The following is a 12,237-nucleotide window of genomic DNA, read 5'->3' as shown; positions in this document are numbered from 1 at the left end:
TTCATGAAAAATATAGATTTATTTGAGTTCCATAATTAACAAGTGAGGACAATTTCCTGTGTTAGCGAGTGAAACGGTACTAGTCCATCTTGTAATCACCACGAGTACATGTGCAGATTTTTCAGTTCACCAACACACTGGGCTAAATTACAATAAATAAAAGCACGCTGCATCCATGACTGTGAAAGCTGGAGCACAAAAAGCCAGTATTTGTTAAATGACACAGAAAATTTCCCAATCTGCCATTTGGGGTATAAAAGCTTGTAAATAGTAGTGGGTGGGTTTTTTTTGTTTTTTATTCCAGTTTTCTGTCCCACGCAAACTGATTCAGTTATGTGTGCCCAGATTCACTGTCTCGCTGCTGCAATGCAAATGTACTGGGATGTTTTCTGTGGAAACAGCTGATGTGGGCAGACGAAATGAGAATGGAAATGTTGATTAAAGTCTTTCTAACTGCGATTGCTTGCAAAATGGCCTATTTACAACGCATAATGATACAGAGCGTTTGTCAATTAGAGTGAGATATGAGATGGCAGTGTGTGTGGGAATGAGGCTTCTCCTGTGGCTGGCTGCAGTCTCTCAGCTTCGTGTGCTGTACAGGTCTTCATCCTCAGGGCTGGACTGGCCGAAATCCATGAGAGAAGGGTCTGGTTTGAAACTGGAGCCCTCTGCAGGGCAGCAAGAGAAATGCAAAGCACATCAATAGAGTTAGATTTGTAGAATTAACTTTTATTAACAGATGAAAACATTAAGAGTTGCCGGGTGAAAGTCACAGGTTTCTGTCGATCTTTATGTTCAGCGCAACAACCAAACGTGCAGAAAAACGTGATGTTTCCTCCTAAAATTGCCTGAATTCCATGATTGATTTGGATGCGTTGGTTCTTAAAAAGTACAAATAAATCAAAACTCTGTGTTTAGTCATTTGGTTTACATAGTAATCCTTTGAGCACTGCGGTACAAAGATTTGGAAAATCTTATGAACAAACTGAGTGTTTAACAAAATCAAACAGTTAGAGTGACCTTGCACTTTTTCCGCACTTGGTTCATGGAAAGAACCAAGAAGAAAAGGGATGGGAGACACAGTGTCGACATAAACTGCTACTTTTACCAGCTAAATGGAAACACTGAGTTAAAATCTAGCAGAAATACTGAAAAGTATAATGTGGTATAGTTTGGCACAGCCTGTGTTACTATTTGCAACTCATGTTAAAGAATTTATACGCAGAGACAAAGCAGAGATCGCTGCGTACATACATTCTGTCAGTTTTAGGGCAGTTTCACCCACATGTCAGCACCCAGTCAACCTACTGGGACGGCAACCTCCTTTAAACATTTACAAGGAGCTCCAGTTGCTGCTTTGTGGAAGAAGATCTGCAGCAACATGGAACGGGAAATGTATTTTCTTGAAGGAAAAAAAACATCCCAAACACATCCTCTTACTGTGATCTCACTGGAGAAAACTGTATTATGCAATATGATATCACTTCTTGGTAAAACTATCTTTCGGTTCAACTTAAAGCCAGGCTGAGCAGACTGCAACTAAAGCCCTGCGATTCTTTTTAAAATGCATATTCCACACACCGAGTGCTGTGAGATGTTACATCACATTCCTCTCTTTTCTTTCACATCACACAGTTTGTGCAGAGTGAGTCAATCCTCAGTATGTCAAACTGCTAAACAGATGTACCGAAAAGATAAGTAAGCTGTGCTGAAGGATGAGATGTGAAGAGTTAAACTGAAAACTAATACAGATTTATATCACGTTAGGAAGTAAACCTGAACGTACTACAGCGACAACAGAATCCAAGTCCCAGGTAGCAGTGATAATCATACTAATAACAACAACTATGTAGAACACAAGACCCACAACGTTTAGGTCCCCACATTTAGGTAACCACATCATTCTTAGAAGAGGTCGAATGTGCGAGTAACAGGAAGTGAAGGCTCACTATGTTTGTCTGTGGGCTTAAAAAGAAAAAAAAACATTTGTTTGTGCTGGTCTACTGTAAACACCCAAACAAGAGCAAAGGTACATGTGCAGAAAGTGTTAAAGTACAACCAGTAACCGTTTTGTGTTGGATAGGTGTTGGTGTGAGTGTGGCGACTGGTGTCTCATTAAAAGCAGCAACTCCTCCATGCTATCTGACTCGACTAATTGACATTTCAGGGTAGAGGAAATGTAAAAGGTTAGCAGCACACATTAAGTGTAGAGTAAGAGCAGCGGAGTGATGATTAAAGCATAGGTCCTCTGTTTAGGTTATCATTTCTTCTTATTTTATTTACTTATCAACCTTTCGCTCTTTGACATGAACTATTTTTGGTACCTGTGGCCTCACTGGAAGCCTCTGGAGTAGATGTTTCTTCAGAGGAAGATGCCGACTCGACTGGAACGGCCTTTATTGTTTCCGGTCCTGAGCTTGCAGGCTCGGATGGGCTCGTGTCCGTGGATACATCCCCGGAGGCTTGTTTTCTATCCGAGGCTTCTTCGCTTTCAACAGGGGCCAGCAGCTCCTCTGGGGAAGGCGCGGACACTTTTTCTACTGGCGGAGAATTTGCCAACAGAGCCGGAAAGAGCGGGAATTAAACCACCACTGTTGATATAAGTCTCTGTGTGATTGTGTGTGAAATGAAGAGACGGAGACAGAGAAACAAGATGACAGGGATCAATACTGATAATACCTGTGCTGGTCTCTGTGGGGGCCTGGTTGGGGGATATTTCTGTGGCTGTTACGGATGACTCTTCTTCTGTTATGACAGCAACAATGGGCTCATCAGAGATAGGATCAGCTGATTTCACCTCTGTGTCTGAGATTGTAGAGCTCTGGGCTGAGGTGTCTGTAGTGGAGCTGGGCTGTGAGGTTTCTTCAGCCGCTGGAGGCTCTAGATTTGCCGCTATAGCTGACTAAAAAAAACAATAAAAAATCGACTTTAATGGTGCGTAATTAAAATGTACAATTTTCTTGAATATTTAAGTAATAAAATTTTAGATTTAAACTCTCACAAAATATGCCTGAATCACATGTGAGGCACAAAGAATAAAACTCCACTAACAGTTATGAAAGGCAATGTGTAGGAAAGGAAATGGAATATAACCCATTTACCACACAAAAGGGATTTTTTCTCTGTCAGTAAGCAACACATGTAGAGAAGGGAAAGGCACCGAGTGGAAAGCAAGTTACACGAGCTGAACTGCTGTTTAGGTTTTAGTCACACAGTAAAACAGCTTTATAAGTCTTTCTGCTTAAAAACAGTTCGCTTAAAAGTCTGTTAACCTGTGGCTGTGAAGCAGCAGTCTCTTTGGCAACCGGCTCTGCGGAGGCGAGCAGTGAAGACGCTGCAGCACGGCTCCACTGCCCTGCAGCGTAAACCTTCTTTCCCGTCACCTTGTGAGGACAAAAGACAACGCTCGAATTAAACTAGGAAAATATTAACATTTATACTGCGAATTAACAAGATATCCGTGCTTGAGGAAGCAGCGTTACCGTTAACACTGCCACTGCTTGTGCAGGGTAGCACACTGATGCTCCTGCGCTCATCAGGCCCAGCGGGACCGCTAACCTCTTGAAACGAGAGCCTGAAATAAAACATTTTGCAAAGCAGGGCAGCGATCAATACAAGTGGGCAGAGGTTAAGTCCTGAAGGCCAGCTACTGAACTGCTATATCCAGAAAGGTCATGCTCACATAGTGTGTTGCAGCACATTTTGGCCAACACAATGCCCAGGTTAACTTAAAGACATTAACATTTTCATGCACTTTAATGACTCTTTGGTAATAGGAAGAAAGAGTGAGGAAGACAATGTAATGAGAAAAGTGAAACTTCCTCAGAAACTTCTTGTTTCTTGTGGTAAACTTTGGGCAATCGATGATGAGATGATGAGGGGTACTTCAGCTTCACTGGCTGTGGTGTCTAAACCCTGATAATCACAGTGTTATCTCGTACATGAAAAGGTCACGCTAAGATTAAATACACATAAATAAATCTGGAGCGTATGTGCATTTTAAAACACAAAACAAAAAAGGGGGTAAAACAGATGTTCTTGTTAACAAACAATGCATATCTCTGTGCAAGTTCACATGCATTGTGAGAAGTGTAGAAAATATCTAAAATGTTCATCCCATGAATACATTAAGCAGAAGTTGTAATACTTTATTTCCTGTGTGGCTGAAATGAAACTTTCTTCTGAGACAGTCTGAGAGCGTAAAACTAATTCGTATCTTTCTGAAATGACTTTATATGTTTTTTTTCTATGTTCTGCAAAACAAAGAAAAATATTAAATGGTCTAAGAAAGAACGTAAAGTGCTGTGATCCTCACAAGCAGAGCTGGGGTCGCACCTTAACAATCTGGGACTGTTAAAACACACAGCCCAGAGGTCAGAGGTCAGAGCCTGCCAAAGTGTCAAGCCCACTGGACGATAAGTGTAAGAAGTTTCCTTAATAAATGCAGTTTGTAGAAGAAATACACTGTTGTTGTGACGCAGCGACAGAACAGGAGTCGAGTTTTGCTGATGAGTTTCAAAACATTGTATGTGACCATTTAGTGGCACACTGATGTGTCAGCAGCAATGCATGTTTATTGAGACATATTCAACAAATTGCACTTGTTTTTCAGGATTTTCATCTTTAATTTTTCTAGACTGATTCCTAAAAAAGGGAATTGTTTTGATGTCTTGTGAGTTACTTATTCATTAATGTATATTTAAGCTTACTAAACTTGCACTATGTGCAGTTCTTGCGTATGCTACATTTGTTATAGTCGTATGCAATGCTTTTACTGGGTCACATGGGGCTGGAGCCTATCCCACCAGTAATATGGCACAATGGAAAGGTGACCTGTCTATTGCAGGGCTAACACAGAGAGACAACCGTTCACACTTAGACCAACACTCTTTCAAACATTTTCTTTATTTAATATGAGAAACTGATTAAAACGTTTCTTGCAGGCCTAAACTGTTTGTCAGTTCAAGTTACCTTTCCGTGCCAAGAACATGCCAAGCAGGCCAGCCACGGTGATGGTGCCAAATCTGGGTAGAAAACCAGGAGGAGGGTCCTTCAGGTAATAGTATAAATCTGAGGAGCAGATAACAGAAATCAAGATGCTGACAAAAATACATTCAGCTTCCTTTAAAGAAAAGGTGTGAACTGTATCACTAATATTGGGACTACCATTAAACTGTAACTAAAAAAAAATAACTTTAAATAGATCACTCTCATCCTCTAATGTCTTACTGTGGGTAAGACTAAAGTACTGAATACATCACAAATTAAATATGTTTCTAAAGGTGCTATTTACATGAAAATCTGACCAGATGTGTGAAATAACCCTTCCAATCCACAAATGCCACAATATCAAACCAAAGATGCTCATAAATTAAGTTATGTGTAATAATGAGAAATCACACAGGGAGAAAGTATTGTATACACAGTATCAAACTTCACTGTTGGTATGCCGTTTTGGGGGTGATATGCAGCGCCTCTAGTGCTGCTTGACTCTCAGACAACTCTTCTGATAATTCTTTTCACTCCTCTGTCTGAAATCTTGCAGGAGGCATCTGGTCATGGTCGGTTTATGGTAACATGATGTTCTTTCCACTTTGTTCACTGGAACCTTCACTAGTTTAGAAATTCTTCGGTATGTTTTGCAACGGCCTTGAGAGAGCTAATTGGTTTTACACCTTAGTAATGAGACCCCTTCTTATAGGCCATCAGTTGCTGAAGAACCAGCTAATATAAATTTGCACTTTGCACAAGTGGCAGGACTGATTTAAGCTACTGTCATGACTTTCCACGACTTTTTGCACCTCCCTTTTCATGCGTTTGATACTTTTCCCTGTGTCATTTCTCGCTATTACACATAATTTATGGACATCTGTGGTTTGATTTCTTTGCATGTGTGAAATGGATGGGTTGTTACAGACACCTGGTGAGAATTTCACCTCAATAGCACCCCTTGAAATATATTTACTTAGTAAATGTGTGACATGTTGAAAACTTTAAATGTCTTATTATTATTTAAATTTGATATTTAGGTGCAATGTAACTAAGACTGTTGTTTGCCTGTTGTTTACTCACCTTCTCCAGCATGATAAAGATCAATACTTCCCCCTTTCACAGAGATACAGGCACCCTGCAGGGAACAGAAGACTAAACTGAAACCACTAGAAAAGTTCATCAAGAACATGCCTGTTTAAGCAACACTGAAACAGATACATGTGAGTCAGTGCTAACTGCTCACCCCCACCCAACAACCTGTGTTTCACAGAATCAAACTGTCAAATCTTCTTGCAGCAAACTTCATGCAGTTTAACTGAAGTTAAACTGCATGAAGTTTCCTGTCTAACTCCTAAACCTGCAAGAATCCTTCCTGCACCGAGCACTTGCAGCATGTGGGATCGTGCTCTGTAAACCACAATGAGCAGCAAAAAGATAGCGGTGTCAACTAAATTCGCAGGTGCAAGATAAGAGTTCTCTGGTGCATTTTAGCTGTCATATGTTTAAATATAAATGCGTTTCCACCACCTGCTCGTGTTAAAAGTGCAGAAGAGGATGTGAAAGCATGAACTACATCAGTGCTTGACGGTGAATGTGAATGAGATTTTTTCCTACATGCAGCTTTACATGTACACAAAGGGGGAAAAAACTTGAATACCTTTACAGCGTGCACAAATGGTAGTACTGTCTCTCTGGCTGTAGTCACTCCACCCTCGATGACCCCTGGACTCTCTGGGACAAACTTACTCTGAGCAGACTGCAACACCGGGTTGTAGATGTTGAGCTGGGGAAAGGGAGGTAGAGAGTTGGTGCGTTATTATGGCTATGAATGGCAATATCCCATACAAATCATGAATACACACCTTTTCTCGAGTAACCAGCCCATCAGCGGGCGCTTCATTCACAGAGTACACACGGAGGGAGGCTATTCCCAGCACAGTCGGGACGGCCACCATTACCACCTGGCAGGAGGGGGAACGTACACTGTAGTTTTAGTCAGTGTGTCAACACCACATCACTATCACAGCTTACTTCGTGGACTTTCAGTGGAAGAATTATTATATATATATTTTATATTATTAATTACAACAATACCACCATATATTTCAAAGCATCGCTTTTCCAGTCTTTCAAATATTTATTTATACTGCATTAATGAACTTCTAAGTATACATCCTGAGCTTATTCCCTTTGTTTTGTGTGTACAAACTGTTTCGAACTAGTTAAGCTAACTGACGTTAAGCGTTACTCTTACCGACAGTGTTTGTGTTGTAGCTTAATGCGGCTCTAGAAAGCTAACAAAGGCAGGGCTGACAGCTATTAAGGTTAAACAGCTGTTACACACTTTTAAAGATGCAACCTCTGCTAAAACCTTCCTCCGTGTATTCTTTTTAGGAGTCATTCAGCGAAGCTAGCACAGCACACATAGCTAGCAAAGATATTTCGTGCAGAGTAACAACGCCTGAGATGTGACAACCAGAACAAGTAAACATTAGCAGCTGCGGGGCACTTGACGCCAACATACAGTCTACACTTTCATTGAAAAGTCATTGTAATAAAAGCTAAAAACTTTGCTGAAGACAAAATGACATGCATTCACCTTGGCCGCCATGACAGCGCTCTCCCCCTTCTTCTGTTGGTTACAGCTTCGTTCTAGCCCAAAAAACCCCGCGGTCGGCTACTGCCACCTAATGGGCTGAAGTGGGAATTGCAGCTCGGCTGTGCTATCCTACTCGTCAAGTAAGTCCACATGTTGCTCACCCACTGAGCGGACAGTTGACCCTTGCCTTTGTACATTTGCATCAAAATAAAAATAAACTCCTACTCGCAGTTTCACATGTAAATGAGTTATTTACGTTGCTGAGACATTGCCAGCATCGACCCTGAGGGGGCCTCATGTTCCAGCACCACAGGATTTCTCCACATTTAGTTTAGTTTTAATGAAGTGAATATGTATAAGGAAATTTACATTACTACTTAACTTTGTGCACAAGAGCTTTAAGATGTGTTCAGTCAGAAATCAACCTACACACACAAAGTTCTGCACCAGAACAGCACAGGTGCACATGTTGCACTGGATTTGATGAAACAGTATCAGTCTAGGAATTAATTTTTGGGATGCCGGTGAAGCCACTAGATATCTGAGTTAAGGTTTGCAACATTGTTTACAAATGGAAATACATCAGGAATAGCTGCTGATTATGTATTGCATTTCAACAGCATCCTTCTTTTCCTCTCCATCTGGACTATTTACCTGCAGGCAACCAAAGCCTGCTCAAACCTGTTTTGTTAGTACTGAGAGTACAAGCAGACTACTAATGGAAGCTTCCAGTATCAATAAACCTTCTCTATATTTATATGCCAAAACTGTTTAGGCAATTGTGCACATACTCATTCCAATAGTAAGGCCCCAACAAATGGTAAATGGCCTGTATTTGTATAGTGCTTTACTAGTCCCTAAGGACCCCAAAGCGCTTTACACATCCAGTCATCCACCCATTCACACACACGTGATTGCAAGCTACATTGTAGCCACAGCCACCCTGGGGCGCACTGACAGAGGTGAGGCTGCCGGAAACTGGTAGGTAACGGGTGAAGTGTCTTGCCCAAGGACACAACAACCGAGACTGTCCAAGCCAGGGCTCGAACCGGCAACCTTCCGATTACAAGGTGAACTCCCAACTCTTGAGCCACAATCGCCCGGCAAGGCTATAGATCCCCAAGAGATGAATCCAGAATAAAGATTGTCTTTAAAAGAGTGCAGAGAGTGAAGCCAAGTGACAGCCTGGAAACAAAGCTTTTGCCCACCACATTGTAAACTGAAAAAGATATGATGGATAGATGGATGGCACGAGTTGCACAGCATGCTGTAGGGCTTCCTGCCCTTAACTTGAAACTGTTATTAACTAGAAGACACAGCAAAACTCTTCCAATAAATCAGAGGAAAGGCACACATTAACCGGCCATAGTGCAGAGGATTCAGTTTATTGAAGTCAAAGTTTAACAACTTAGGTTTACAATCTGTATTTTCTGTAATATATATTCATATATATGAAACCAAAAAAGGCTACTTTAGGAAGAATAAATGTAATTTTCTTTCTTTTTTAATATCGTCTTTAGTCATTTTAATGTACAGAATAACAGTAAGCTAATATTATCCTTGAAAAAGAGCAATATGTTCCTTTTTTTTAATGTCGCAGTGCAACTTACATCTTACACACCTGTGCAATGTACCATGAGGTGTACACCCCTGAAAGAACACACAGTGGAATCTCCCTTTTCGGCCTGTTTCTGCAGGTTTACACACACAAAAAGATTCGGGAGGAATAACACAGTCGGTGCCTACAAATGAAAACTCTCAGAACTCCTTTAATCTACAGTATGTCAGAGCAGCGGTTGGAGAAAGAAGACCAACACTACAGATGACAAACAGAGAGAGGTCTGCAGACTAAAACTGTATTGTAACTCTTCTACAGCTGCGCGTGTGTGTCTGTGTGTGTGTGTGTGTGTGTGCGTGCCTGTGTGTGGAAATAGTCAGTCCTTTCGTTGCCAAAGAGAGGATTGGGAGGCACAGGGAAAGTGCTTGCATCATTGAGTTTCTTTGTGTTACTCTCAAATTAATCATTAAAAAACAAACTAGCAAAAAAAACAAAAATAAAGAAATAACAGGCAAATAACATGAGCTATATCTCTGGGGCACGTTTGATATTTCACTACAGTGTGACATGATGAAAACTCATGAAGAAGAACAACAGTAAAATATGAAGACTAAGTACAGACAGTGCTGGATGCAGCAGGTGCTACACGTGTCTCTCGGAGTCCTCGACGCTGGGGGGCACCGTTGAGTCCTTGGCCTGATATTGCAGATGAAATGATTCATCCCGGTTTCACAGACATTACAGACCGTTTAGTGCAGAGGTTATGACTGCCCAGTATCAACCATATGCTTAGAGGGAATGTCAAATTAGCTTTCACTTTGGAAGCAACTGCAGTGATGTCACTTGGAGTGAGGTGTCAGAAGCTTCTTTAGGATGCAGGTCGGTCTTCTATGTGAGCCAAACATCAAATTATAACCTGCTGCTTGGATGCTAAAGGAGAAGGAAAAACCTCCCTTAACTCTCATGGTACAGTACGTGTCTCTAAACACTGCAGAATGAAAAACAAAGACTTGAAAGCTACGAGCACATAAAGAAAAAGTCATCCTTCGATGGTACTTTTGCATCTATCATGCGCTACGAGTCTAATTACCTTGCAATTGTGAGAAGGAACAAAAAAAGGAACACAAATGATCCACAGTATTTTACCCTGTCCATTCAAATCAGTCCCAGGCCTTTGTCTCAAGCAACGCACCACCCAGAGAATGGTCAGCCATGATGTAAACCAGTAAAGACCATCAGCGACGGCTGTCGGTCGCATCCTATTTGTTCGACTGCTAAACACCCTGCATCTACAGAGTGAAGAGGGGGACACTGCAGAACCTTGGCATAGAATACATCATACTTTACATTATTTCTATGACACAAAACGTAAATAGATTTTATATAGTCTTCTATGTTTAAATATATTTGTAGACTGTACACAAATCTTTAGAAAATGAGACGGCAAATGCTTTTACCTGATATTTGAACAGCAATGGTAATGAGGCCGATGACACGTAGACCCTGTGATGCAGCCGATGAGATATAGAGATATAGAAAGTGCATTCGTTGTAGTGAGTGACTGAAAAAGAACTCTCTAAGCTCTTGCATTCACGGTTTAAGGAAAAAAAACTACGAAAGAAACCAAAAAAAAGTAATAATAATAAACTTGTTTTGCACCCGCACAAATACATACTCTCTGTCTTCCCTCCGCTACCTCTAGAAGCCTATCACAGTGGTAGTGGAACGCAAACATTTACATCAGTATACACATATACACAAGTCTTTGAGGACTAGAGAAAGAAGTCGCTAAGAAAAGAGAAGGTGATGGAGAGAAACGAGAGGAAGAGAAGATGCCAACAGAACTGCACTCGTTCAGAGGAGCCTCCTTCAGCACATGAATCCGGCCAGCGCAAAGGGGTTCTCGCTGATAAACCGACATTGCTGGCTACCTCTCACAGTTTCACACTTTACTTTCCCCGCACTGTGCCGTGAGATCAGCCTGAAATAACAGTGAGGTCCCTGTAACTCAAAAAGATACGCAAGAGGAAAAAAAACACAGAGAGAAAGGGGGAGAACTGGTGGCTCTGGGTGCAAAGTTCATCAGTACAAAAGTACAGTGTTGTGGTGAAAAGGGTTTTCCTCTGTATTGCTGCTACATAGCTCCCCCTTACCCCTAAAATAAAGCAGAAAAAAAAAGCAAAAGCAAAACCTAGAGAATATAAAAGAAAAAATTTGTGTTAAAAAGTCTGTTTTTTCCCCCCGTTTTGCTTGACAAGCGTGTGGCGTTTATGCTGAGATCCATAGACAAAGGAAGATTAATGCTTTCTGTTCAGGCATGCAATTGGCACCCTGTGGGGTCCTCGGGATTATCAAAAGTTCATACACGCAGGTCTCAGACTGTTCCCTCTATGATATTTACACATCTTACAATGTGTGTGTGTGTGTGTGTGTGCATGCTCAGAGTCGTGACCAGGACAGAGGGTTAGCTAATGTAAAGCTCCGTGTTGCTGCGCGCGTGTGTGTGTTTGCGTGTGCGTGTCAGTTCAGCCTTCGCTTCTCGTCTCTTTCTCACACGTGGGTCTCGATGAAGGAGTGCGTGTGGGTCATGAGAGGTGCGGCCAGCGGGGAGAGGTCATCCTGGCCGTTGGTGCCGGGGCTGAGCTGGCAGATGTCTGAGTAGAGCTCGCTGTGCCACTGCTTCCATTCTCTGAAGGTTTGGGAGCACAGGCCAGGGTCCTCCAGGAGGGAACAGATCACTGCTAGCTCCGACTCTTTGGCCTGTAGGAGAAAAGCGTTACCGCATTAAATCCTCACGTTGTTTTTTTGTGTAAAAAAACCCAACAACAACCTGGTAACACTTATAATACACCCTGTGATAAAGGATGTAGTTCCCCTGTAATTAACTCATTCACTGCCAGCCATTGGCAGTGAATGAGTTAAACCCATTGACTCATTCACTGCAATTGACGGCTATAGACGTCAATGGCAGTGAATGAGTTAAATGGAAATTCAATGTATTTCAGTTGAAACTATAATGTAATTGTTGTATATTTATCTGTAAATATGGACTAGAATAAACGTAATATAAATGATAGAATAAAGGGGT

General features: G+C 41.5%; 2 protein-coding genes across 6 annotated transcripts in view; both read right to left on the bottom strand.

Moving 5' to 3' along the window:
- On the bottom strand, nt 1–7,673 carry apool (apolipoprotein O-like). 2 transcript variants are annotated; one of them, XM_085474302.1, is made up of 10 exons: nt 7,592–7,673; nt 6,855–6,953; nt 6,650–6,775; nt 6,073–6,127; nt 4,972–5,070; nt 3,483–3,574; nt 3,273–3,383; nt 2,680–2,902; nt 2,325–2,540; nt 1–668 (listed from the first exon to the last, which is right to left on the bottom strand). In XM_085474302.1, the coding sequence occupies exons 1-10, from the start codon at nt 7,601–7,603 to the stop codon at nt 580–582; spliced, it is 1,122 nt and encodes a 373-aa protein (XP_085330428.1). In that variant the 5' UTR covers nt 7,604–7,673; the 3' UTR covers nt 1–579. The 2 variants fall into 2 exon arrangements, with proteins under 2 accessions (XP_085330428.1, XP_085330438.1); XM_085474312.1 differs by having other exon boundaries at nt 2,325–2,537.
- A 1,287-nt stretch (nt 7,674–8,960) lies between these two features.
- The window catches only part of LOC146717312 (connector enhancer of kinase suppressor of ras 2), a 68,057-nt gene continuing 64,780 nt past the window's right edge, over nt 8,961–12,237 (bottom strand). For 3 of the 4 annotated variants that reach the window (XM_085474278.1, XM_085474282.1, XM_085474291.1), the window contains one exon: nt 8,961–11,909. In XM_085474278.1, coding sequence (XP_085330404.1) covers nt 11,700–11,909 — 210 coding nt within the window. In that variant the 3' untranslated portion in view covers nt 8,961–11,699. The remainder of the gene's footprint in view (nt 11,910–12,237) is intronic. The other variant, XR_014923192.1, reaches the window with a different exon arrangement.

The sequence above is a fragment of the Copadichromis virginalis genome, linkage group LG2 (assembly GCF_057382275.1).
Source record: "Copadichromis virginalis isolate Kocher_CV1m ecotype Utaka linkage group LG2, C_Virginalis_male_GT1.1, whole genome shotgun sequence".
NCBI classification, from domain to species: Eukaryota; Metazoa; Chordata; class Actinopteri; order Cichliformes; family Cichlidae; genus Copadichromis; species Copadichromis virginalis.
This window is presented reverse-complemented; position numbering and strand designations above follow the sequence as displayed.

Excerpts from the sequence above, each read along its gene's own strand:
- apool (XM_085474302.1), bottom strand. Across the intron at positions 3,575-4,971 it reads CATGTTCTTGGCACGGAAAG|GCTCTCGTTTCAAGAGGTTA; the intron begins GTAACTTGAACT and ends GTTTTATTTCAG. Across the intron at positions 3,384-3,482 it reads AAGCAGTGGCAGTGTTAACG|GTGACGGGAAAGAAGGTTTA; the intron begins GTAACGCTGCTT and ends TGTCCTCACAAG.